Genomic DNA, 27069 nt, shown 5'->3' with positions numbered 1-27069 from the left:
ATCCAAACCGTCCTTCTGCTGTGAAACAGATTTGAGTATGGGAGAACAAACAGGAGAACAAACTTTAGATAGGATGTTTAATCCATATCCAGATTCCTGTGGTGCTGAGACCATCATCTCCAGAGGGCAGTTCCACAGGTCTACACAAGTGCAGCATTTGCAGTTGTGTGACTTGGGCAGAGCAGAAGTGATGAAGTCCAGTGAACAGTAAAAATATGAGTCCTGAAACTTCTGGTTATAAATGTTACCTGTGCCCTACAATTACATTTATGCATATTTAGTTCACTTTCCTATAGAAATATAAACACTTTATTTGCATGTTGGTTATTGCAGGCAGCAAAAGAGGAGGAAGAACTTCCTACAGAGGAGGTGGAAGAACTTCCTGCAGAGGTGGAGAAAGAACTTACTGCAGAAGAAAGAAGGAAACTGGAAAGAAAACTAAAAAAAGAGCGCAAGAAGAAGGAGAAACAGCTGCTGAGGGAAGCTGGAATCTCCATTAAAAAGGTGCAGCCCCAAAAGCCATCGGGATCTGAGCGAGCTCTGGCCTATTTAACCAGGTGAGAACAGTAAAACCACTGCAGGTGCTCCCTGCAGAAGTGAGCTCTAAACAGTGCCAGCAGCCCAGAACAAGCTGTACCAAGCAATAACACATTAAAGGAAATTGCTGCAGTTAAGTCCCAAGTTAATGTTTCATCCCGGTGGACACCCTGGAAGACAGTTGATCACCACATTGTATTTCTAGCACAGGAACAATAGAGAAAAGTTGAGTTAACATTTTACAGAAAGGCAACTCCTGTCCTGAAGATCTTAGTGGTGCTGTATAAATATCACAGAGATGAAAGGCACTTGGCAGAAAAGATTGCATGGAGAAAATGAGGTTTGTTTCTTGCTCTAAGCAAAGGGCTTCCAGTTGTCCTGTTTCTATAAGCAAATTGCATGGAGTGGTCAAGCCTTGTGGAGTCTGAACTTAACCACCTGCATGATGTTTGGATATTTGTGAATTAAGAAGGGATTATGGCACGATTTTTAAGTTAATAGTGTACAATGCCTGATTTTTGCATACCCAAGTGTGCAGCAAGTCTAGTGGCTGATTTCAGCTTGGAAGCAATTACTTCATCCATTTATTGCACTTATTTAGAAGGCATAAAATTCCAGCATAAAGCAAAGCCTATGGTTAAACTAAGGAACTACAGAGCAGCCTTCAGAGTACCCCACAGACAGTAAGAGCTCATGTATAAACAGGACAATAGTGTTTATTTTTTTCCAAACACCCTGTCTGTAAGGCCTCCAGAAGGCTGCTGTGTTGCAAATAGTGGGTTACCACGTGGAATAATTCCAGGGCTGCCTCTCTGGCCATGCTCAAAACTGAAGCATCCAGACTGTCTGAATTGTTCCTTACCACTCACAGTGAGGAGGGAGGAAATTAATTGCATTCCAGGCAGAGGGACATGTGCATTTTTGTTACATAACCCTCAGCACACAGCGATAGCAAAATGACAATAATATTTTTGATCTGGAAAACAGCTGGAGTAGTTCACTGCTGGTTTGAACTGCAACTGGATTGACAGTTAGCTTTGAACCATCTGCTCAGCCTGTACTCTGGTATGTGTGTTCTGGTAAGTGGTGGATCTCCAGATAATGCATTTCAGGTTTAGAAAGCAAAGGAACAAGCTGTGGGTTTTTCCTTGTTATTCCACTGCTATCTATATGGAGTTTTGCCTTGTTAGGTGAGAGAATATGAAATTATATTTGAGCCAATGATTCTAGAGTTTCACTTAACCTGCACCAAACTTCCCAGACATGGAACTGTTGGAGCAAGTCCAGGGGAGGCCACAAATTTGATAGAAGACTGGAGTATCTCCCTTATGAAGGCAGGCTGAGAGAAATGGGGCTGTTCAGCCTGGAGAAGAGAAGGTTCTGTGGAGACCTCAAAGCAACCTGCCAGGAGCTGAAGGGGCTCCAGGGCAGCTGCAGAGGGATCTGTGTTAGGAACTGCAGGAACAGGACAAGAAGTAATGGGGATAAATTGAAAGAGGGATATTTAGGCAGAAGTTTTCCCTGTGAGGGTGGTGAGACACTGTCCCAGGTTGCCCAGGGAGGCTGTGACTGCCCCAGCCCTGGCAGTGTTCACAGCCAGGTTGGCTAAAGCCTTGAGCAACCTGCTCTGGTGGGAGGTGTCCCTGCCCAGGGCAGGGGGTTGGGGCTGGGTGATCTCTAAGCTTCATTCCTTCCCCTCAACATACTACTACTGCTACTATAAAAAAACTGAATTTAAAGTAATCAGAGAAGTAAAATACTAGCTGGAGAAAGACAATGAATATCTGAGTCCTGGAAGCTCATTGCAAACCCTCCAGCAACTTTGGTGGCTCAAGGATTTCACTGTACATGCTTTTGCAGGGCCACAGGTGTGAATAATATGTGGGAGGATAAATAAAACCTTACAGATGCAAGAGATTAATATAATTGGAAGTAATCAAAAAGGTGCTGTAGAATTGTGCTTTGCCCCACCTACAATAAAAGCCTTCTATGACATCAGGGTTGGTAAGTGAAGTGGCATATTAACTGCCTGATGACATGTGAATCTCCTGCAGGACAGGTGGAACTTGAAGTATCATATGGTAATTAAAACTGTAATTTTTATTTAGTTCTTTATTTTTATTTATTAAAGGACTCTTTGCAGTATGAGAGGACAACTCCTTTTTTTTCCCCATGCACATGGAATGGCCACATGCAACCAGCAAGACCTGAGCTGCTGAAGGGTTTCCCCTGTGAGCTGGGTGGCATTGATAGTGTTTCCAGCTGCTTGCTCATCTGAATGAGACCAGGACAAGCATGACCTGGTTTTGCACTCTTGAGGGAGAAGCAGCAGCCAAATAACTCCTGTTTTTTTCCCTCTCTCACTTTCTGTGGCCTGTGAGAAAAGGAAAGGGTGAGAAACAAGATCTCTGCTTCACCAGTTTTTATCTCACCTTTTCCCTTGGTGAGATAAGCTCAGGTGGTTTCCCAAAGCAGTTCTCTCCAAGGCAGCATGAGGAAAGTTACTGTCATGAGTCTCTTCAGCTTGCTGAGGGAGCAGACAGGAAGATTTAAAGATATATAGAGGATTAAAAATAGGGAGCTGAAGCAGAAAGGTTGTAAAACTCTGAGAAGGAAAAATGAAAATGTGAAATAATGAAAAAAAACAGAGTGGGACTGAACAGAAGAGAAAAAAATTCTTGTCAAATGATCACAGAGGAATGGGGAAAAGCAGGAGAGAGGAAGTATCAGTGGTTGAATAAACTGCTCAGATCTCTTGCTTTTAATGATTACATCACTTGTTTCTTTATGCCGATAAGTGATGATTCAGAGTTAAAGCCAAGATTAGAATGTCTCATTACTGTGATTCTTGGAAAATATGGAATAAAGATTCATCCTTTTCTGAGCATTAAGTGACTTCAAGTGAAAAGATGTTGCAATTCATGAGAATGGTAATTAGATTTAATTATAACCTGACTGACCTTCTGTGGTGTTAAAATGTTGGCAGAACTTGTTTGTCTTGGCAAGCTGCTCTCTCCTGGAAGCTGCTGTTCTTGTGTGTGGCTTAGGAAGTTCATTGCTCTATGGATCTGCACATATGGTTTTCTCCATCACCCATCAAAGGAATAGACAGATCTGAAAAGATACACTAAAAGTATGTGGAATTACAAAACTGATACCATCTCAAGCAGAAATAAGAGATAGAATCATTATCTGGATATTGTTGTGAATTATCTAAGCCTTTCAATACTGTTTATCACATGTTGAAATTCAAAAACTAAGGTGCTGAAGTATAATTTTTTAATGGTTTATGTTATACTAGTTGTGTATGTCACCAGAATGTTTCCTGAGGTGTTGTCTTTTCGCTTTTCTGTATAGATCTTCCTTCCCTCACCCTAATTTGAATTCAGGTGAGAGTCAGGGAATGTCAGGCATTTCTTTAAAGAGAGTGGTGAGACACTGTCCCAGGTTGCCCAGGGAGGCTGTGGCTGCCCCAACCCTGGCAGTGTTCACAGCCAGGTTGGCTAAAGCCTTGAGCAACCTGCTCTGGTGGGAGGTGTCCCTGCCCAGGGCAGGGGGTTGGGGCTGGATCATCTCTAAGCTCCATTCCAACTCCTTAACAAGTTCTGAAACTATAAAAAAAGCTGCTTTGAGAACAATACAAACCAAGGACACAGAGACACAAAAGTGAGAGACAGTAGGAATTTCCCATGGCGTGAGGGAATCATCTGACTCTGCAGAACCCGAGGTGGTTTTTGCTGAGCACAGTGGCAGTGCTGCTGGTGGCTGTGCACAACCCAGGGTGGTTGTTATCTGCTGGGTTTGCAGAATGGAAACATATCCCAGTCCTCAGTCAAACTTCATTACCAACAGCTCCAAGCAGGGAAGATTTGAAAGCTGAAACTTTGTTCTGCCTTTCAAAGACCAAAGAAATTGGAAAGGTCTTACTGCAAGCCTTTATACTGTGGCATTATTAAATAGATATCATATATTATATAGATATGTAAGCAAAAATAACATGTAGAAAGTATATCAAGTTTCTACTCCTGCTGGAGCAGAGGCATCAGTAGAAGAGAAATAAGAGGTAACTTAATGTTCGCTCAGTGTTGGCATCTAAGAAGCTTCTGATTTTTGAAGGAACCAGGAGTGTGTGGTCAGTAAAGGAGTTGTGCTGGGCTGTAAAAAGAGCAGCAACACTGGAGATTTGTGGCCAAACAGCTGAGATGACAGTGGCCCTTGAGGAAATCCCAAAACCATTCATCCTACTCCATTTGGGGCCAGGTGACTTGACTGGGAGAGCTTCTGCACAAACACAACTGCTCATTGATGTTGAGGAACAGTTTCTGATCCTAAAGTACATCAAGCAAGTTGTGTCAGGTTTAGTTTGCTTTGTTGATCCATAACATTTTGAAGCTGTTTTTATTCTCACAGGTTAAGTACTTCTTTTGCCATGGTCAGTGGTGGCGTTTGATGTTTGATTATGAACTTTAAGTCACTCTCATTGCTGCTGCCCTTGATATTTATTAACTTAAAACTTGGCACTGCTGTTGATGTTTCACCATCAATGGCTCTAACTTCTAAATAGTAAGAATAACTGATGCACTAGAAATCTAAATATGTACAGTTTTTTTCCCCCTCCCTCCAGAGACTGACTCAGTGTGTTGGATAGCAACTAACCTTAGCACTTAGTGTCATTTCTCCTTCCCCCACACTCCAGGATGGAGACTGAGTTTCCTTCCTGCTAGGGAGGTGCAGCATATATATATAAGCTCATCAGTTATCTTGAATTTCATAAAATATTGGAGAACTGCTCAAGTGATGAATCTTAATGAGCCAGAGTAGCAAAAATAGTATGTGAACTTAAAAGAAACTGCTGTAATTAGACACAGCAGCATTCCTGAATTCCCTACAGCAGTTGGGGCTTTAAGGTGTCTAGAACAAGCAGCTTTTCCTCCAAGATTAGGGGAATAGTGATGGACGATGGTTTTGCTTTGATAACCATGGGCTATTTTTTAAAGGTTCTGGGGCAAACATTAACTAGGGATGTAATTAATCTATTCATACATGCTTTTAGTCATTTTGTCATGTTCATTAGTTCCATAAGAAGCCTCATGGATCCAGAGAGTCAGATACAGGAAAAATTTGCATTTGGCATTGTTCTGTGGCTGTTCATAATATGAACTTGGGCAGGCACTTGCTGCTATCTGATTTCAAGTGCTTGCACTTTTCCTAGTACTCTAGAGATCAGTGAATTTGTTTTAGCACTTCTCCAACTTTCTAGATTGCTTGACTTTTCATTTCTACCGGGGCCTGACCTGCCTCTAAGTGAGGTTCCTCTCTTTGACCTACATCTAGTGTGTCTGTAAAACTGCAGAGTAGTTTTCCATTTGGTGTTAATAGTTGGGCAGATCTTCCTGACTTTAAAGGCAGCCACTGTCTGTCTGTGGTGAAGGAGTCTCATTGTGTTAAGAGTGAGTTACCTTATCATTATCCTACACTCCCTTGTGTAACTTTCAATGGCATCTGACGAAGCCACCTCAGTTTGCAGTTCCCTGCCATTACTCAGAAGCTCTACAAAGCTCTGTTGCAATGCCCACACCTTTCCTATTTTTAGGATGCTGGCATGCCAGCAGTTATTCTTGTGGGGGTAGGTGGAGGGGATATTTTCACTCCACAGATTTGGTGCTGCTTAGACCTATTCTGAAAAGGTGCTCAGACATAATATCTTCTGCAGATGACAAAGCTTGCTGTTATATGAGGCAGAAAAATTGGCCTGCTGTGCTGGACCTGTTATTGAGCAAGGTTTTTTAAATCATTGTGTTGCCCCACATTGTGTAAATAACTTCCCCCATCCTGGTGTTTACATCCTTCATGTGTTGGGTTCCTCAGTCTCACTGCCCCTTCGTCCGTGACCCTTCATCTGCCACTGCTCCTTCCAGACCCTGATGTGCTCTGTTGCTCCTCTTTGGCCTCCTGTCCTGTGATCCTTCTGGAAATGTGGCACCTGGAAACAAACATGCTGTTTTGCTGGAGCTACCTTCTAGCTGTGAGCCTGCGATCCCTGTCTGCTCCCTGTCACTGTGACTTTGCTCCATGGGTGACAGCATTGGATTCAGCTTTGAGTTGGAATTTCACATTGAATTTTCTGAACTCTTAAAACCTTTTCTTTTTACCTTCCCCCCAAACTATCACTCAATGTTGGCATGAAGAGGCTCTCCTGGGGACAGACCTTCTCATCCTGCCTCAGCCAGTCAGATCCACTCCTGTTTCAGAGTGAGCTTTATGATCCCCATTTCCAGGTGTAAGTGTTCTCATTATCATCTGATTATTCCAACTGTGCATTTAGGATTCTGAGAATGTCGCAGCACGCTCTGGGTTCCGGCCCCACACAGCTACTGCCTGTTTAATCAAGATGTCTGTGGCAGCCTAAGTCGATGATTTTCAGTCCCTGTGATATAGTCATCGACTTCTGGATTCACTTTGCTGTATCTTGATGGCAAGTGATATGCAGAACCCTGTTGGAGCCATGCCAGTGTTTTTCTAACCTCCACATGACATCCACAGGATGTCAGATTGTGCAGGAATTGCTTTTAAACTGTTATTAACTTCTTGGTGGGTTAGCTGCTTTTTATGGTTCCAGTACAGCAATTTCACTGCTTTGCAAGACACACATGAACATCTTAATTTAGTGAGTTCATGCAGATTACTGTTCCTTATGTATAACTCCTCTCTTTTTCCACCTATAAGTATTACAGCTATCCAGAGGGAGTGATCCAGGCTTTGCCTGAGGAATGCTCACCCAAAAAAGGGAAGCAACAATTTTGGTCTATAGCTCTTCCATGTAAATCCAACTTTGCAATGCAGATGGTTAAAAAGATGAGACCAGGAACACTCTGGTCTGGAAGCTGAATAACCAGGTTAACACCCAGATGAGCCTGAATTAAGAAGTTGTGGCTCTGCAAATGAGCTCAGACAGTGCACAGAGCTGATTTATAAGTTACACCACTTCCAGAGCCAGAGGGGGCACTGAGGCTTCTTTAGCTGTTGCTGAAGATAAACTTGTCAGTTCAAGCTAATGCTGACAAATAATAGTATTATTTACTACATAATTCTAAAAACAGCAACCAAAAATAAGAACAAAAAAAAACCCTTAAAGTGGCTCAGAGCCAATCTTAGCTATTTTTACCAAGGATTTCTGGGAAGAAAACAAACCTTAGGAATATATTCTGGGTATCTGTAATACTATCCTGGAAATGCTCCAGATGGACTGAATTACTTTGTAAATCATTTCAGTCTAATAATTTCTAGCAAGTCCTCTCAACAGTGGTGGAGCAAGTTGTGAAGGTCCTAGGTACTTAGAGTTGGGTGTAGATGTATTTTGCCATTTCCAGCTTGCTGGATCAGCAGCTCTGGTTTCTAGAGGCAAAACAGTTGATTGCTTGGAAGATTCTGAACTGTCAGGTTCTAAGACTTCTAAGCTTAGTTCTCCATGGAAGTTGTCAGATGTTGCAGATATTTCTATGGTATTTCAACTCATTGAAAAGGAAGAAGTTTTAGGAACAACAAAGATTGCATGATTTTTCCAGCCAAATTAGTAAATGCTTGTGATGCAACTCATTCAGCTGAGCTTTGGGAAAGCAGCTGGGCTGGCACAACCTTCCCTGAACCAAACCTCTTACAGTTTAGCTATTAATGTTATTCTGGATAAACTCCTTTCTAGAGAGAGAGGGTTTGGAGTAGCTTTCTTAGCACTAATGTGTGGCTTAAGAAGAGGAAGCAAGGGAAGCTCAGGTCCATGGTCTTTTCTTCTCAGTCAGAGTCAGTAGCTGTTTCATCTTTCTAAATTTGCTCATTGTCCTAGTTAGTTTATGCAGAGGAAAAAGATTTCTTCTTGTCATTTCCACAACCATAAATGGTCACTAAATTTAGCACAAAGTAGATCAGGAAACTCTAGGTCTGCTTTATGGATCCAAATCAAATTAGTTGTCTTTCTAAATCTTTGAATTTTATGGAGGGTCACAAATCCACCTCTCAAAGCAGATTTCAGTAAAATCTGCAGTGATTTGCTTTGAAACCTTCTGTCTCTTTGTGTTTCTCTCATTTTTTTCAGTGTGAAACAAAGCTGTCAAAATATTTACTTGGGCATTTTGTTCAAACATTCTCATATGGAAATCCTGTATTTAATAGCATCATTAACATGAACTCACAAATCCTTTCATCTGACATCTATCATTTACAGGAGCAGCTGAAAAGTGCCTTACTGACTAACCAGCCTCATCTTTAAAGGGGAGCAGCTGAAAAGTGCCTTACTGACTAGCCAGCCTCATATTTAAAGGGTTTTTTTTAAAGACATATTTTCACTATCTGTTCCCTGCTGTAGTAGTGATAATTTGCTTTTCCATTTTGCGTTCCCTGATAGCATTTCACAACCGTATTTTGACAAAATAAATGAAAAATATTTTGACACTAATTTATTTGCTCTTGCTAGAGCAGCTTTTGAGAAATTGTTGTATTGCCTCATTTTTCAGATGGATAAATTAAACAGTGATGAAGTTTGTGACTCACCAAAGTCCTTGTACAATCCAAAGTTCTCCTTTCAAGCAAGTGACGTGAGGAAAACTAGAGACAACTTTCTTCTCATGTGAGCACGGGCTCTGTGTTCTTTGGCTCTATACCAATGTCTGGTCCAAGAGACCTGTAGAATTGTTCTCAATTCCTTATTTTGCAGGAGGAGTTTGCATGGATTTTGTTCTGTGGTGGTATCTCAATGCATTCCTAAAGGCCACTCATCTCTGGGTGGGCATGCAGTGCTTGGATTAACATTCCAGATCATTCTCTAGCTATCTTGGAGAAGTTTCTCTCTTCCATGGTTGAGGTCTCTTTGCAGTTGTGGTTCTTTGTACTGTTGTGGCAGGTTAATGGTTGGATTTGATGATCTTAGAGGTCTCCTCCAACCTTGATGAGTCTATGATTCCATTGCTGCAGATGACCAGAGCAACTTTACTCCAACCTTGATGAGTCTGTGATTCTCTTGCTGCAGATGACCAGAGCAACTTCATCCCACTGCTGATAAAACTAGGAACAAGAATTCCCGAGTTTTCCTGCTGGAGGTCACAGACAACACTTTTTTTCTCAGCCACATATATAAGATTTTCCTTCTGCATATGATCTTGTATGAGATGAGATTGGTGCCAGTGAAGATGACTCGTTCTCATGTGCCTGAGAAGTCTTTCAGTGCATTCCTGGTGAATTGATTCTTTTCCAAACTTTACTTTGCTTTTATTTATTGATATTTTGATCAATAGAATGGTTAAAACTCCTCATAATTTTTCACACATATGTTGTCACAGCCAAAAATTGTACAAGCAGTAATTAACGGACTGTAAAGTGTTTCCTCAGATGGAGAAAACTAGATTATACATGTTAAAGCCATAAATATTGGAGTGAAAATAGTTAAGGTTTCTTTGCCTGATTCTCTTTCCTGTAAAATAACATCTTTATTTCTGAACCTGGTTAAGAAAATGTAAAACCTCCTTTCTTAATGAGTCTCATTTCCAGTAAAATAACATTTAGTATAAATGAATGTTCTTATTAAAGTTTATTAAATGTAGCCATTAGATATTTATCACTGAGCTCCAGCTTTCATCTTTCCACAGTATTATACAAAAGAGATTGCATCTAATTGAACAATTAAGCAGCTTTAATATATTATTTCATCTGAAATTACTTTTAGAAACCTTGTGAGATATGTCCTGTAGAGTCAGAAGTCTTTAATAACAGGCCAGTCTGCTTCAGGGCCATGTCCTGACAGCAAAGAGATGTCTGCAATCCTACTGAGGTGCTCAGACCTCACACAAAGCACTTTGACCTCTTCCCTTTGTCTTGGGGGAAAGTTGTGCACTATTTGGGTCAAATCGTAGAATCAACTGGGTTGGAAAAGACCTCAAAGATCATCGAGTCCAACCCTACTGTGGTTACTAGACCATGGCACTAAGTGCCACATCCAGTCTCATCTTGAAAATCTCCAGGGATGGTGAATCCACCACCTCCCTGGGCAGCACATTCCAATGCCTGAGCACTCTCTCTGTAAAAAATCTCTTCCTAATATCCAACCTAACCCTCCCCTGGCAGAGCTTGAGTCTGTGCCCTCTTGTCCTGCTGCTGGTTGCCTGGGAGAAGAGACCAACCCCCACCTGACTCCAACCTCCTGTCAGGGAGTTGCAGAGGGTGATAAAGTCTCCCCTGAGCCTCCTCTTCTCCAGGCTGACCCCCCCCAGCTCCCTCAGCCTCTGCTCATGGCACTTGTGCTCCAGTCCCTTCACCAGCCTCGTTGCTATTTGTATAATTCAAATAACCCATTCCACATGTAAGTATTACAACAAACTACCTCTTATTATTTTTAGACTAAAAGCAGATTGCAGGGATTATTTACTTTATGTGGATAAAGTTTCAGTTGCAGTGAGGTTGCATTGAAGGAGGATGAGGCATAACTTTTCCTCCCAGTCTCCAAAGTCTGCTCTCCATAGCTCTCCAAACTCTGCCTCATGCCTGGCTCCAAGCCCAGACATCCCATCCTTAACTCTCCTTCTGGCTTTGAGAAGAGGCATTTTGTCCTCACCCATCCTCTTCCATTCAGACTATGTTCTTGACATGGCAGAAATGCAAAAGGAAGGTTTTATGTTTTCTCTGTGTCATAAAGTTGAGATCTAGGAGACTTAACACTGCTGTTCACTTCCTCAGACACATTCAGACTATTCATCCAGTGCCCAAATACTCATAGTAGTGGCTAGTAGTTCTGTAGCTCTAGGGAATCATTTAGTCAACTCAGCCAAAGCCAAAATGAAAGTTTAAAATGCAGTTGGCAATGATTATTAATCAATTAGCTCCAGGGAGCTGTCAAGGCTTCCTAACCAGAGTTAGAATAACAAGAAATATTTTTGAAATAATAAAACTAGCTCCTTAATAAAACTTGTCTCCTGCTTCACACATTCATTAATATGATGATGGCCCAAAAAGGTATCAGTAACTACTTTTATGTGAATGAAGTGGAGCTGGAATGAGAGCCATCTGCAGGAAGCAGTAATTGGCAGATCCCTTTCTTTGAGCAGGGACTACTTCAAATCTTAGTGGTGCAACACATGTCACAGAGTATTAGAGGAGAGGAATCTGACACTGTCCTGAGCATCACTGGGCAGTGGCAGGTTTTACTATGCAGTGAGAGATAACTGAATATCTCAGCTAAATCAGGAAAATATGAGTGGGCTGTCAACTGCTCTATACTTTTAGGTCGATCTGGAAACTCATCTTGTCCTTTCTTAGAACTCTTCTGCCAAAAGCAGAGTAAATCATTCAGTAAGGTTACAGATAGCCAGAGGTCTGCAACACTCTGTCCACCTCTGCCATTCTTCCTAATGAATGCAGCATGGAATGCCCAATTTGGGATGTGAAAAAAGACAAGGATGGTTGACATGTCCTTTTTTTTTTTTTTTAACTTCTATATATGTTCTTGCTCTTGGTCCAGAATAAGCCCAAATCTCAGAGGCACTGTGAAAGCCACTTGTGTGCTGGGTTATTTGAAGAGGTTACGTGGGACTTCCTGTAACAAAGATGAGCTTTGTCTAATTAGCCAGCAATAAAAATAGTTGGATTTCATTTGAAATAAAAATAGCTTGCAAATGTAATTGCTGCAACAGCACAGCTAGGGCATCCAAATCCATAAATATCTGTTCTTCTGTACTGTCCTAAGAGAACTACAGGGGCTCAGTGAGAATTTGACAAGCCAATATTTGACAGTATGACAGTTCTGTGTGCCTACAGTACATTGCCATCAGAACAGGCAGTGCTAGAGAAAAGGTACAGAGTCAGTCCTACAGCATGGGCTGAATGTTCAGCTTCACTCTGAGGGAGAGATTTCTCCTGTCCCAGAGGCTGCAACCACAGCCCCTGGACACCACAGGGGATGGGATTGATTTGAGGACAGCTCTTTGTCAGCATGAGTATCTCTGCTTGTCATGGAATCATCAAGGTCAGAAGAGACCTCTAAGATCATCAAGTCCAACCATTAACCTGTCACTGCTGGAACCCCTAAACCATATCCTCCAGCATCAGATCCAGATGCCTCTTAAACACTTCCAGGGATGGTGACTCCACCATCTCCCTGGGCAATATTCCAGTGCCTGAATGCCCTAACGGTGAAGAAATTTTGGTCAGGCAAGGAGAGGATACTGGTGGTATTTCCTCATGGATACTGCTGGCAGCCAGACTCCTTGGCCATCCTCCATTCAGCCATGGGTGGGTTGTACACCTTGCATCCCTCAGGTTCACTGAGACCATGGTCCACAGTCTAAGCAGCTCCTGTTCCTCAAGGATGTGTGCAAGCCCTATTGGGAAGTCTGCAGGAGCAGGGTTTGAATCCTGTGGGAAGGAGAGGAGACCAGCTGAGCTCCCTGCAGCTGGGACTAGATGTCCTGGGTGCTGAGGCAGGAAGGAAGAATGTGGATAGTGCTGGAATTCAGCACAGGTTGGCATTTGGCACATGGGCATCTCGTTAGCAGAATGAGAGAGCATTGCTTTTTCTTGCTGTAGTCAAATGCTGCTCTGGAGCTTGGGGCTGCATAAGAGCACTTGTTGGCTATGGAAGTCCATTAGGTTCTTGCAAAGACAGAAACCACAAAGAAACACCCAACCTGGTGTTAAATTGAAGACATCTGGATACAGAAAAAGCAGCACATTTTCAGCAGTGTTGCTGATCAGAGGCCCAGCTGGATTAGACACCTTCACAGAGTGCCAGCATCACTTTGTAGCTTCAGGGCTTTTTGAAACAGCCTGTGCTTAGCTAAGGAACACAAACCTTCAACTCAGTGTGCTGAGCAATAAATTGGCACTGGTGTCCTGGCTGGTTCAAAGCAGAATCCATCAGCCAACATCTTCAGTATTCAAAATCCTCCATCCCTCCTCAAAAACTTTCACAGATAAATTTTGACATGAAGTTCATGTCTGTTCCAGCATTTTCTTTCAGCTTCATTAGATGGAAAACCATGACACTGCCATACATTTCTGGTGGTTTATTAATAGAAGTCAAAAGTTTGGGTTGGGTTTTTTTGGTGGTGATGGGGTTTTGTGGGTTTTTTTGGTTTCTTTTAATCATTGCTAGTTTTGGGATAGGCCTTAAAATTATATAGACTTTTAAAACTACATTAGTGCATATTAGACTTCTCATAACATCTTTTTGTAGCTTGTCTAATTATTCTTTTATTAACAGTGTAATATTCTAAGTATAGCAAGAGTAGCTAATGTAGCTATGACCTGGCACTGCTGAAACTATGGAATTTTTGGTCTAGATTCCCAGAACAAGATTAGGGTTGGACTCAATGATCTTTGAGGTCTCTTCCAGCCTGGTTGATTCTATGATTCTATGATGCTCTGCTAGCTGTATACCTATGTCTAGGTGTTACTGTTGTAGTTTTGCTGCACCAGACAGTAGAATTTCCTAGTTCTAGCTTGAAAGGACTTGCATTGCTTATCCTGGTGAGCAGTAATATCCTGTGATTATTTGCTCAGAATCACAAGATGATTTGGGTTGGAAGGACCTTAAAAATCATCTAGTTCCAAGCCCCCTGTCATGGGCAGGGACATCTTCCACTAGCCCAGGTTGCTCCAAGCCCTGTCCAGCCTGGCCTGGAACACTTCCAGGGTTGGGCCAGCCACAGCTTCTCTGGGCATCCTGTGCCAGTGCCTCAGCACCCTCACAGGGAAGAATTTCTTCCTCATATCTAATCTAACCCTCCTCTCTGTCAGTTTGAAGCCATTCCCCTTGTCCTGTCATTACATGCTCTTGGAAGGAGTCTTTCTCCATGTTTCTTGTAGGCTCCCCAGTCTTCTCCCAGCAACATGGAACCACACAGTCACAGCAGAGATTTCAGCCTGATTTCACTCTGTATTTTGGGTACGAATCAAAAGAGGGAAATTTAGGTTAGATATTAGGCAGAAGTTTTCCCTGTGAGGGTGGTGAAACACTGTCCCAGGTTGCCCAGGGAGGCTGTGGCTGCCCCAACCCTGGCAGTGTTCACAGCCAGGGTGGCTAAAGCCTTGAGCAACCTGCTCTGGTGGGAGGTGTCCCTGCCCAGGGTAGGGGGTTGGGGCTGGATGATCTCTAAGCTCCATTCCATCCCCTTAAAATTCTATGATTCTGTGTTCTTCAAATCCCTCCTTTGAGATGCAACAATTAGGTTAAAAAAATCTCTTTTTTTAAATTGTTTAATCTCTTACTATTCTTTGCTTTGGATACTTGGGGGGGAGAACCTTTAAAAATTTTAGAAGCTGATTTGAAATTTAAAAAGCACTGAAAATTAGCTACTCAGCTTGAGTCTGTGCCTTGGCAGGAGTGTTCTGTACCACAGTTGGATGTTAGGTGGTGTAACGGTGAGGGAGAAGAGAATTGCCCATGTTTGTTTTTTCTGGGTCTGGTAGCATATCCCTCATCTGATCTTCAGCAAGCATTTATATAAATGGATTGTTGCCAACTTCTGAGCATGGTTTTACGTGCAGCTGGTTTCATACAGACTGTGGGGCCCTCTCTATCTCCTCGTACCCCCCAGGATGTTCTTCATGGGAGGGAGGCAGAACAGTTGTTTCCATTTTCCCTTAGTTCTGGTCTAGGCATCAGTGTGACCAGAATGAAGTGCAAGAAAAGATGGACATCTGGAGAGGAGATGGGACTTCAGCACAGCATTGGTTGTGTGTTTTTTGCAGAAGCAGAACACATTGGCTGTGAAGGGCTCAAAGTCTCTTTTTTATTCTTCTTCTGTGATAATTCAATTCCTACTTTGTGTTCTTTTTATGAATGTATGTAAAATAAAAAGCACATTTAGCTCAGTAATAGAGCACTGGTAGCTGTGGGCGTTCAAGCCTACTGCTGACCTTTCTGTTATTACTGAAAACAGAAAGTTCTCAGCATATTATTACTGCTATATATTATTTTTTTTCAAATCCAAGTGCAGTTTTGCTGCAGGCAGACTGATGCAGATAGCAGCAACTAAAGAACTGTATTAGGAAAATGATTTGTAAAGAAATTGTGAAGGTTTTTTTCCCCAGTGGAATGCTGGTGGCATTTGCAGGTAGGTTGGTGTCTATGAGGAGTTGACAAGTTGAATCACAGGGTTGATTGCATTGGCTGTGTATGGTAGCAGAGGAAGGAGAGAGGAGCTCCACTCACAACTTGCTGGATGGTTTTGAGGCATTGTTACAAACTTCTGGGTCAACTTTTCTTTCCACTTATCATCTGTCTCATCTGTTTATACTTGAAGCTCTTCAAGGGAATGTCTCATGTTGCTTTTGAACAGAGCTTGTGGTGGGGGAGGAAAGGGATTTCTAGCTTGGCCAAAGCTTCAGGATGCAAAGATAATATAAAACGTTACAAATAATGGCAAGTGATAAAAGTGCATATAATAAAAGATACTCTGTGATAAACATTTTATGTAGATTTAATCAAAGCTTTGCTTCATGGCACACAAAGGCCCTTTCCTTTTGCTTTATAAATACTCTCTAAGATAATTCAGTGACCTATTTGCTGTAGAGATAAAAATCTGTCCTTATATTGGGCACCAGGACAAAAATGGGACACTAAAAAGCACATTTATTTTTTCCTACATGTGTGATTCCTAAACAAAAAGTCTTCCTCCCCTTGCCTTTTCACAAGTCTATAGTCATTACGCTGTGTCTAAACCAGATGGAAGAATATATTAAAAATTGTTTTTAAACCACAGATTGAATAGTGGTGCCAGGATTTTCAACCAAAAATGTGGCACTGGTTCTAAAATCTGTTGACAATTTTAGTAAGTTTTCTTTTGGCAAAAGAGCTCCATTAGTGTCTTTTCTTCTCTTCCAGGAAAGTAAAGAAAACCTTTATCTGAGTCATAATTGAATTAGCTTCCAGACTGGGGTTGAGAATATCAGAGTAAATATATTCACTTTCTCCAGGAATTGGAGTTGGGAAATAAAGATTCATCCATAACCTGGGGAAAAACACAGTTAAAAACAAAGGCTACAACTGTCTCTCATGTCTAGATCTTGTGTTCTGTCATGGATCAGTGTGTCCAAGTTTTTACCTACAGCCATTCCAGTCTAATCTCTGAAAATTTATTTAGAATTTAAATTTGGGTTATTTTTTTTATCCAAGTGAGGAAAATCAGCATCACATGCATTTGAAATGAGATTCCCTCTCACCTTGCATTGAGCACTGAAACTCTCCATGAGGTGGTTTTCTGGGTATGCAGCTGTGTACAAAACTGGACTTTCAAAAACTACTTTTGTAGAAGTAAATCCGTTTTAAACACCCCTGAGAGAAATAGAAGAAACTCTGAATACCCCCAATAAAAATAAACACTTTTACATTTCCCTTTAAAGAATTCTATGTGCTATAACTGGATGCAGAATTATTATTCTTACTTCACTCTGGGCACCATAAGGGCAGATATAAAACTTCCATCCACATCCATATATTTTTTATATCTCCATATAAAGCCTCCATCCAGAAATGGCTCTTCTCCCATAAGAACAAGCTCATGCCAAAGTTTTGCACCCTCCATGCTGCTTCCAAGTGGTTCCAGGGAGCCTCTCTGAGGTGCTGCTCACCTGTTGGCCATATGTGTTGTACTCACTGCTGGACTGACTTGATAACAGCAATCAGAGTTCCCAAATTCAGGCCTTATAAGGGAAGTGAGTTGCCTGAAACACCAGTGCATAGGATTTTAAAGTGGCTGCTAGAGTGTGTATTGCCTTGGGAAATATTACAGCAGATCACTGGAGTGCCAAGTGTTTCAGCAAGGCTCGAAGTATCTTTGAGGGAATTTTTTAGGGTATGGGCTTTCTTTATTGAGGAAGCACCTGTTATCCACATTTTATGAGTAGGGAAGTGAGGGCAGAAATGATGCTGTTTGCATCAGAGTTTGGGGAATAAAGTGCTTAACTTGATTCCTGCAAGCCTTAATTACATGTCATAACTCCTATTCAACCTTCCTTGGGGAGGGTGTAGGAGAACAGTTTGCAGGATGATAAAGAACTGAGTGCATCAAAACAGAGAAGCACCCAGGGAAATGAGGTGGGAAGAAGATGACAGTGTCTGTGTCATGCTGTAGAATGCTGCTTCTCATGTTTTCAGTAGATCTTCTCCATGTAGCCCCCATGTGGTCCCATGAGCCAGGCCCATGGCTCTGTCCCTCCTTTGAGGGAAGCTTGAGAGAGTCAGACATAAGGTAAATAGTTACCTGAGCTGGTCCTCAGATCTGGAGAAACCTTTCAGGTGAATTCCCTGATGCTAAGCCTGGGCTGTGTGCTGGAGAAATCTAAGTTTGGTGACAGTCTGCTTTTCTTTGGATGGATACCCAGGCAGGAAGGTGTATCCATGGAGGGCTGGAGCATCGGTGGCACCAGATTGGAGCAGTAGGTGGAGGTGAGTCTAGGTGTCCTTGCATTCAGCATGCAGCAATGCTGTTGTGTCTTCTGGAAGGTTATCAGCAGTCACATCTCTGTATGTTGTTCTGGTTTCTTGAGTCTTGTCTCCTACCCAATCATTTTTCCAAATGAAATGACTGAGCTGGTTGGTTCTCAGTGCTCTTCTCCACACAGTGGTTATTTACCCGTTGTGACAGCTCTGTAGTGTTTTGTCCTGGCCAGTAGTCTCAGCAGATGCCTTGTGCTGACTTCCTGAATCCAATTTGTAACAATAATGTTTTTCCCTTACTGTGTTTCTGGAACTAATTTGACTACTTTCCCTTCCCCATCTCTTTCTACTAGGACACCCCAGAGAGTGCTCTGCCCTGCACACTGCCAATTGTCTTCTCTTTGCCTCCTTATGCTGCCTGAATTCCCAGGGTTTGGGAATAGATTTGTGTGAGATAACTATAGACACTAGAAGGCATTTATGAGATAGACTAGGGAGAATCTTGGGCAGCTTTTCTACATGAGACTCTCATGCTAAAAAACAAAAGCCCAAATGTAACATATCCTAATCTGCTTGATTTATTTGATTCATTTCCTCTGTCTCTTCAATTTCAAAGCCATTTAGGAAGATCATTTGCACAGGCATTTAAGTTCTCTTTAACTAAAGTCAACCAATGTGTTTTTTCAATGAGCTGAAGCTCATAAGAAAGATTCATACATTAACCATGTAAAGAAGGCAATTAGTGTTTGTACAATAGATTGAAAGTCAGCCTGAGGCACACTGGAAAAATACATGTTTTACACATGTATATTTTTCATCTAATTCCATAGTTTATATTAGATCCTGGCAGAGATAATTCTAGAGGCTACCAAACTAATTCACACTGTGAAAGAGGTTATGGTTGTCTATAAAAAGAGGGTTTTTAACTGTAATGTAGTTGGTCTTACTCTGTGTCTGCAATGACTGAAAGGAAAAGCCTTTTCTCCTGCTGTAGTGTGTCAAGGAAGCTTATCTGCATGTGAACAGCAAAATGAGACCTCTCTTGTGTTACTAAGCTTGAACTTCTGTAGTTTAAAAGTTGAGCATTTCTAAAAATGTACTAATGATGTCATTGTGATAAACGAAGATACCTCTCTCACTTTGTCAGGGAGTGATGCTTCCATAGGTTTTAAAGCTCTCATAGGAGTAGGAATCAGTGGAAAGGTTTTATTTTAATAACTGTTGGAAAGTCCAATTGCAAGGAACAACTGCCCCCTTATCTACATTAAAGATTGTGTATCCATTATCCAGAGCGTTTCACTCACGATTCGATAGGAATTCAGGTCAATAGAAGGAACACTTTCCTGCAGGGGAAGAAACAGGAGTCAATACAACCATGGCTATAGTACCAGTTAAAACTTGGGACTATTTTCTGAGTTTACACCCATAGTCTATTAAGGAAAATACTCTTTTTTTTCTTACTGTACTAATTCAATATTTGCTTCTAACAGGACAGAGCATGAACCAAAAGGAATTGTTTATGAGGCTCCAGTGCTAGAATGGGCATAAACATCCTATCTGCAGTTAATTATGTTCATGTATTTGTTGTTTATGTGAATTATTGTGGTGTATATAGAGCAGAACCTTTCAGGCAGACAAACTCAAACTTTTGTTTGTTTCCACAAGAGAACTGAGTAGAGTGAAAGTCCATGTGGGATGTTGCAGGCAGGAGCACAACCACTTGCCTTAGCATGTAGAAGAGCATATGGTTTTGGTAATAGGTTAATAAGAGCAATTAACCTTATAGTGCACTCATTTGTTGCTCTCAGTTGTTTATAAACTAGGTAATAAAGATATTTTAACATCCTAGAGCTTTATAGGAGATTAGGGAAATCAGACTGTGTTTTGAAAGTTTTAATGGCAACAGTGCTCAGGTGATAGGAACATAAAATTAGCAGAGAATAAAAGATTCAGAGCACTCTGTGCTGTGTCTAACCAATGGATATCATTGCAAATGTCTAAATACATAGAATGTTTTAGAGAAACACAAATATGTGGTAAAGGGACTGTTTGCACAGGATGAGGTCCCAGATGTGTCATTCAGCTTGTTCTTCTCACCTTGCAAAGACTAGAATATAAACTGTTCCCAGGCTTAATTAATGTAAAAAAGCATTTTCAACTTACCTTCTTCTTGGTGAAGATGAACTTCATAAAAGAATGGATTAAAAGAACAGCAGTCACTGTCATTGTCTTTTTTTGGTTTGTTTTTGAAGGGCTTCAAAATGGGCATAAATTGAAAGAGGGAAATTTAGGTTAGATATCAGGAAGAAGTTTTCCCTGTGAGGGTGGTGAGACACTGTCCCAGGTTGCCCAGGGAGGCTGTGGCTGCCCCAACCCTGGCAGTGTTCACAGCCAGGTTGGCTAAAGCCTTGAGCAACCTGCTCTGGTGGGAGGTGTCCCTGCCCAGGGCAGGGGGTTGGGGCTGGATGATCTCTAAGCTCCATTCCAACCCCTTAGCATGCTAGGAAACTATGACTTCTAGAGGTTCAGTCCCTTCCTGCAGAAATTCCAGTTTCTTAGTTAGGAGCTGTTGTGTTTGCCTTGCAAACAGAAATTGGGTACAAATGAGCAGGTTGTTGTTTGTCCCCCAAACTGTACCCACAAGAAAAGCCCTTGTTAATTCTGTCTCTGTTGACTCCTCTCATCACACTGTGGTGCCATTCTGACAGTTGTTGGGCACCTCAGTGCAAAGGCAGGTGACACCAAGGGCTGAATGGTCTCTAATTTGCAAGCACTTTGGTTTCTAGGTTGGTGGTGATGGGAGAAGGATGGTTTCCCCATAGTATTATTTTATGTCTGATTCTATAACTTTTGGCAGGTTTTGGGCTCGTTCTTTTGTGCAATATTTGTTTTGCAAACTTCAGCTTATTTATTGCCAATGTTCCAAAAGAGGCCTCTAGGTCAGCTCTTTTGTAGATTTAATTTGAGCATGTAAAAGATGATATATTGTGTTTGTTAGTGTTGATATGTTGTGGTTATTAGTATTAGTCTGTTCTTCCTGGTTTGCTGTGATTTGGCTGTTTGTTACCTTATATGTTGGTTACAGACTATTTTATTAGGTTTGGCTGGTGATAACCCTAATGAGCTGTTCCTGTGTTTTCTTATTGAAGCTGAACATCACGACAATCTTTTTTTTTCTGTGCTCTCTGCAGAGGCTTCTATGAAACTTTTCTGTACAAATCTGTGGTCTCCTTTTTTTTCCTCTTTCATTGAATTGGCTGAACAATGTATTTGCTGGTGCAGCATTCACCAAAGATGAGGATTCTTTTGCTTTATTAGACTTGACAGTGTTTAAACAATACTAATTCTCATACCCAGCTGGCTTGTCAATTGATTTCTGTGCTCTCTACTGCTGTGTAAAACAAGCTGGAACATTAATGGCATCTTGCATGCAACTCTCTGGAGACTTGTTCTTTAGAGAAAAATCAAAGAAGGCTAAAAGTTTCTGGGTTTCCCCATATATTTTTTCTTTTTTTCTTTCTTTTTAAGTGACATTTTTCAGTGTACTGTCAGATTTTCTACATGTGAAGATGCTAATTTTCAAGCACATTCATTTTATAATGAGATTTGCTAGTTTGCTGATTTGTTTATAGAAATGTCTATTTCTTCATCTAAACCAGAACGTCCCAGCTTTAAAAAACACGTTCAAGATGTACATAAATGTGCTATTTTAACCCAGCTAAAATTGGGCATATTTAAAATGTGTTTGCTAAACAGCCAAAGAACATTTGCAGATGTTAATCCTTTGGTTTGCCCCCTCACTTCTAACAGGATTGAAGGATTCCTGGTGAGAGAGAGAGACATAAACCAACATTTTCTGTCCTGTAAACATCAACATTACATCACATCTTTAGACAAGCCCAAGCCTTAAAACATAGTCAGACACTGGAGTAGGTTACCCAGGGAGGTGGTGGAGGAGTTGAAGAGGTGTCTGGAGCTGGTGCTGGAGGATATGGTTTAGGGGTTGCAGCAGTTAATGGTTGGACTTGATGATTTTAGGGGTCTCCTCCAACCTTGATGCTTCTATGATTCCATATGCTTCTAAAGAACAAATTGTGTCTGCTCTACAACATCCACCTGTGATAGGCTTCAGGTGACTGGTGAATGAATCACTCCTCCCAGACCATCAGAGGCTGCTTAATTTCATCTGAATTGCAGTTTATTGTGTAACATCAGCTTTCTGAAACCCACACTTGGTTCCTTGTCCACTCCACCTCCCCAGGTGCTCAGGTCCTGCAGCAGGGTAGGGATTGGGGGAGCTCATGGGTCAAATGAGGGGGATGTCCTCTCCTAAAGGCCTGATCAAGGTGAGGAGTGAGACTTGATATTTAACTTCAGGGAATCAGTGCTGTCTGAGGAAAATGTAAACATTTTTGGCTATAATGCCTTCCTAGAATCTATTTACTGTCCCTTGGGTTCTTTATTTGCCACTTGTATAAAATCTCTGCCAGTCTCTGTGTCTCAGAGTGCTGCCAAACTCCATGTCCTACATACAAAGTCACTTGGAGGCACAGGGAATATTTTCTGAGTAAAGAATCTTTTGATATCACAGCATTTCATTTAAGCAAATGTTGGTTTTCCTCTTCATTTCCTACAGCTGGTCTGAAAACCCAGAAGAATGGAAGTTTCAAAAGACAAGACAAACGTGGCTTCTCCTGCACATGTATGATAAAGAGAAGGTTTGTATTAATGCTGCTTTTTCTAAATATGTGATAGTCTTCCACACTAGTTATAGCTCTTCTTTATTAACCAGAACCTGCTGGTACTATCCATGCACTTGTCTAAGAATTTCTTAATGATTTATAAATGACTTTGGTTTTAACCAAGAATCTGAATCATTTTAATTGCTCATCATTGATCTTTTTATTTTGCTGGTGATCATTCTCCTGTGGATACCACATTTTTCTACTTGGTCTATGTCTGGCATAAATAGAGCAGATTCATGTTTTATTTACATGTGGAGTTTACTGAGAATTTGAGTCATATCCTTAATTTGAATTCCCTAATGTGGAACCCAATGCTGTAAACCATGATTCTCATATTGCTCCAGATATCTCTGGCTCCACAGAAGATGTACAGCCCCAGTGCCAAGATGTTCAAATAGCTTTCTCATTAAAGTATAAGTGAAACCTGATGTTGATTGTGAAAGGCATCAAGTAGAACCAGAAGCCAGGCTTGCATCTGTACTGAAACCCATTCATTTCATAACTTAAAAAACAACCTAAATTGAATTTCCAATAAGTGTCTGACCATTGTGGTGGCAAATGGGGGTTTCAGGTCACTCACTGTGTTGTGTAATAGAACAAATATCTGCCCATTTGCACACAGCCTTTGCTTAGTGATGCATTTTGTTGACATTCAGTTAGGTTTTACTGATTATTTTTTTTTAGTGTGTGCACTTGAACATGTATTGGTACCAATCTTCCTGACCAATTTACTCAGCAGCTCTTGAGCCAATCACCTGACACAGGGTGGTATCTTTCCAATTAAAAATACTTGTAGGGCCCCAGGTAATTAAAAGCAGAGTTTCATGAAACCAAAAGTGTTCACATGGTGTAAATACTTTCAAAAGATGAGTTGCAGGTTAAAAAAAATTGATGGTGGTTTCTGGCTGTTTGCTCTGTCTTCTGGTTTTCAAGTCTCTCCTTTCAAAGTCTTTATCAATTTATTGATTTCAAAATCAATGTATGCTCTTTCAAGCTACCTTCAGCAGGCAGAGTGATGGGTTCACTTTTTTACCTGGTTACCTTGGGGTTTGTGTTGAAATAAAATGGGACATAATGAGCTGTAGGGAGCATTTCTTGTTTGTATTAAAACACAGCTTAACCCTTTAGTGCTCAGCACCGAAATCAAACTTCCTGTTTGCTCGTAGTCCGATGAAAGTGCTGTGTCTTCTTTAAATTCACATATTTTGCAGCTTAATAACAGAGAAGTGTTGAAGAAGAGCTTTAGAGAATGATTAACATCTGCATCCAGATTCAGTGAAGTTAGGAGAAGTGCTCAAGTGCTTATAATTAAACATATGATGAAGTCTCTTTCTTCATCAGGACCATAGGGAGGGCACACCCAGCTTCTTTTGAATGTTTTTTTTTTCATATCCAAATTCAACTTCCTGTCCATTACAGAATAAAATCTGTTGGATATCCAAGCATGACTGAAAAACAAAAGGAGACATAAGTTTCTTTCCTTCCTAAGCCACATCTTTGATCTCCTGGTGTCACTTGGATGCCTACTGAAAAGCCACGCAAAGGACGGAGCTGAGTTTCCTGTGCTGCCAGGCCTCTTTCTGTGAGAAATGAGTTGAGGTTTTCAAGTTGTTTACACCCTGAAGGTTTTTGAAAGTCCCTTTAAAATCAATCTGGGGCTTGGCTGACAGCTTCCAAGCCAGGCCTGTGTACCTACAGTGTGTACACTTCTCCAGGATCCAGTGTAAAATAAACACGAGGTCATTTGTTGATCTTTGTCATCTGGCACAGCAGTTTTCTAAAGTCACCAGATCAGCTGGCTGAAACTTCTGCACTGGAAGGCCTGGAGGGGTGGCTGGAGCTTCCTGGGAAGGGAGCTGGAAAGCCAAACTGGGGGCAGAGAGCTGAGGTTCTCTGTGCTGGTGTCTCTGTTTGCTTTGCAGTCTGAGGGTGTTTGCAAGTCCAGAAGTCTCCAAGCTCTTGAGTTGCATAGCATAATTTAAAAGTGCTAACTGTTCTTTTCCTGCTGCTCTTTTGTAGCGTTTCCCTCCTGTTCCCGATGACAGGAATGATTTCACTTGGGGATATTTCCATTTTAATGGACTCCAGTGCAGATTGCTAGTCAGAACAGAGGCAGCATTAGTGTGTGAGAGAGAAAAGAAACAAGAAAAAGGTCAAAACAGTTTAACAAAAGAATAATAATAAAACCCAATAAGCATCACTTCTCCTTCCAGAGCCATGGGGGGAGATCTTGGTCTCCAATTTCAACCCAGCCCAAAGCTGTTCTTAGAAGGAGGATTTTGTTCCTTCCTGTAAAACCTCACCAAGACCCCTAAAATGTCCTCTCTTCTACTACTGTATTTGAAGAATTAAAATTTGGATGTCATTAACTTTTTGCTGGCACTTTCTGTGCTCCTGCCCTTGCTGTGGCTCTACTGGCTGTGTAAGTCAGGAGGAAATGGGATGTTGCTTTGCCTACAGGGTGCTGTGCTGTGAGCTGAAAGGAACCTCAGAGCTGTGTTAAAGAAACAAATCAGACTTTCTGAACCCTTGAGCTCTTATCCTTAGGGCCAAATGCTTAACGGTGTTTAGTCTTCAAGCAACCACATGGCTGTTTGCACACTTGGCATCTCTAAATTAGGACTAGGCTTTTAATTGCCCCTTCAAGCAGTTTGCTTAAATGATATAATAACTGTAATTCCACAGGGTGAGGGATGTCTGTGCCATGAGGTCTGAGAACAAGAGGTGTAAATTACAGAGATAATTTGGCCAAGGTTTGAAACATGGAAATGCTGCTGAGCTTTAAAAGATGAGTACTGAGCATCTGAATTAAAGGAGCACTGTCACACTGCAGTTGTGTCTGGATGGTTCTGTCTGTTATTAGCACCAGTGAGTAAAAGCTTTCAAAAACAGACATTTTTCATCATGTTTAAATGTGTTTGATTTGGTTATTATAACAGCACTTCGTATTTCAGCCATTTCAATGTTAGTCACTGTAAAATGAATATATATTTTTCTTGTATCTGTATTGTTTCTTTAGCACAAGAGTGTTTGTGTGAAGAATTAGAAGCTTTTCCATAGTGTAAAAGTCATGAGGCTGAATGCAGCCTCTAGTTTAGATTTATTACTTTGTAATATCCCTGATTGATGAAGGCAGTGTTGGAATACTCTTTCTTCCTCTTCTTTTGGAGTGATAGAAGTTTTAGTGATCAAAGTTCTGCTGCCAAATGTCGATGGAGAAATAAGTTGTAAATTAAGTGTCTGTTGAAGCTCTGTCTTCTCTGAAATGTTGATACTTTGCAGGGTTGAAACAGCCCTCGAATAATTAGTCTCCAGTCCTTTAAATACTTACGTATGTGTTTGACTTGACTCATGTCAAGTTATATGTGTAAAGTTAAACATGGAGAAACATATTTGCAGCATGAGGTCATTTTAACATCTCCTGATTCACAGCAGAAATATTGTGTTATTGGCTGAAACCTGTTCCACAGATACACAACATGAGGTTAAGATGTGCTTCAATGTAGGTCTGTTCACCTCTTACTTCTGAAAGTGCTTTGGTTTGAAAGAAATCCTTCCAAAGTCTTTGCTAAGTTATGGCCAAGATGAATGTAATGATCATTTCAATTGAGTGTTCTACCAGATAAGCTAAAATTTAATCTAGGACTAGTTAATTAGAAAGGGAGTGAAACACAACTGTAGATGACTCAAGTGCTTTTAATGTTAGACATGTTGGTTGAGCCTATCAGCTTTAGTCAGTGTGAATTAAAAACCATTTCCATATGGGTGAATTTCAATTTGGTTTTCAAGTTCTACTCCTTAGTATGAGCATTCCCTCAGAGTGGGTGATGGGGAGTGGCATCTCCTCTTAGCAAACAAAGAACCTTTGGGCAGGGCAAGGCTAGTTCCAGCAGAATTCTCTCCTCAGACACATGCCTGCAGTTCTCACTGAATTTAGTAAGATTTGCATATGTGTTTCCAAAAGGAGGATTTGGCTAGTGTGTTTGGGGTTTTTTTTGCTTCCACCAGCCCTCACAGCCTTGAGCTCTCTGTCAGGGAGTGTTTGCATTTGCTGATCAGCGTTTCCACATCTGCTTAGCATTTCCTCTCAGATGCTTTGCCCATCTGAGCACATGACAATTGTCTCAGCACAGTCCATCCTTCCAGCATATGTGTTTCCAAAAGGAGGATTTGGCTAGTGTGTTTGGGGTTTTTTTTGCTTCCACCAGCCCTCACAGCCTTGAGCTCTCTGTCAGGGAGTGTTTGCATTTGCTGATCAGCGTTTCCACATCTGCTTAGCATTTCCTCTCAGATGCTTTGCCCATCTGAGCACATGACAATTGTCTCAGCACAGTCCATCCTTCCAGCAGCTGAACCTGGAAACATTCC

At 41.3% G+C, this 27069-nt stretch overlaps 1 protein-coding gene across 1 annotated transcript in view; it reads left to right on the top strand.

Moving 5' to 3' along the window:
* Positions 1 to 333: 333 nt before the first annotated feature.
* The window catches only part of LOC103798281 (chromosome unknown open reading frame, human C7orf50), a gene marked incomplete at its 5' end in the record, with an annotated part of 27682 nt that continues 946 nt past the window's right edge, over positions 334 to 27069 (top strand). Inside the window, 2 exons of the mRNA XM_009070533.1 lie at positions 334 to 557; positions 22593 to 22674. Coding sequence (XP_009068781.1) covers positions 334 to 557; positions 22593 to 22674 — 306 coding nt within the window. The remainder of the gene's footprint in view (positions 558 to 22592; positions 22675 to 27069) is intronic.

This window comes from Acanthisitta chloris, unplaced genomic scaffold (assembly GCF_000695815.1).
Source record: "Acanthisitta chloris isolate BGI_N310 unplaced genomic scaffold, ASM69581v1 scaffold9072, whole genome shotgun sequence".
NCBI lineage: Eukaryota > Metazoa > Chordata > Aves > Passeriformes > Acanthisittidae > Acanthisitta > Acanthisitta chloris.
This window is presented reverse-complemented; position numbering and strand designations above follow the sequence as displayed.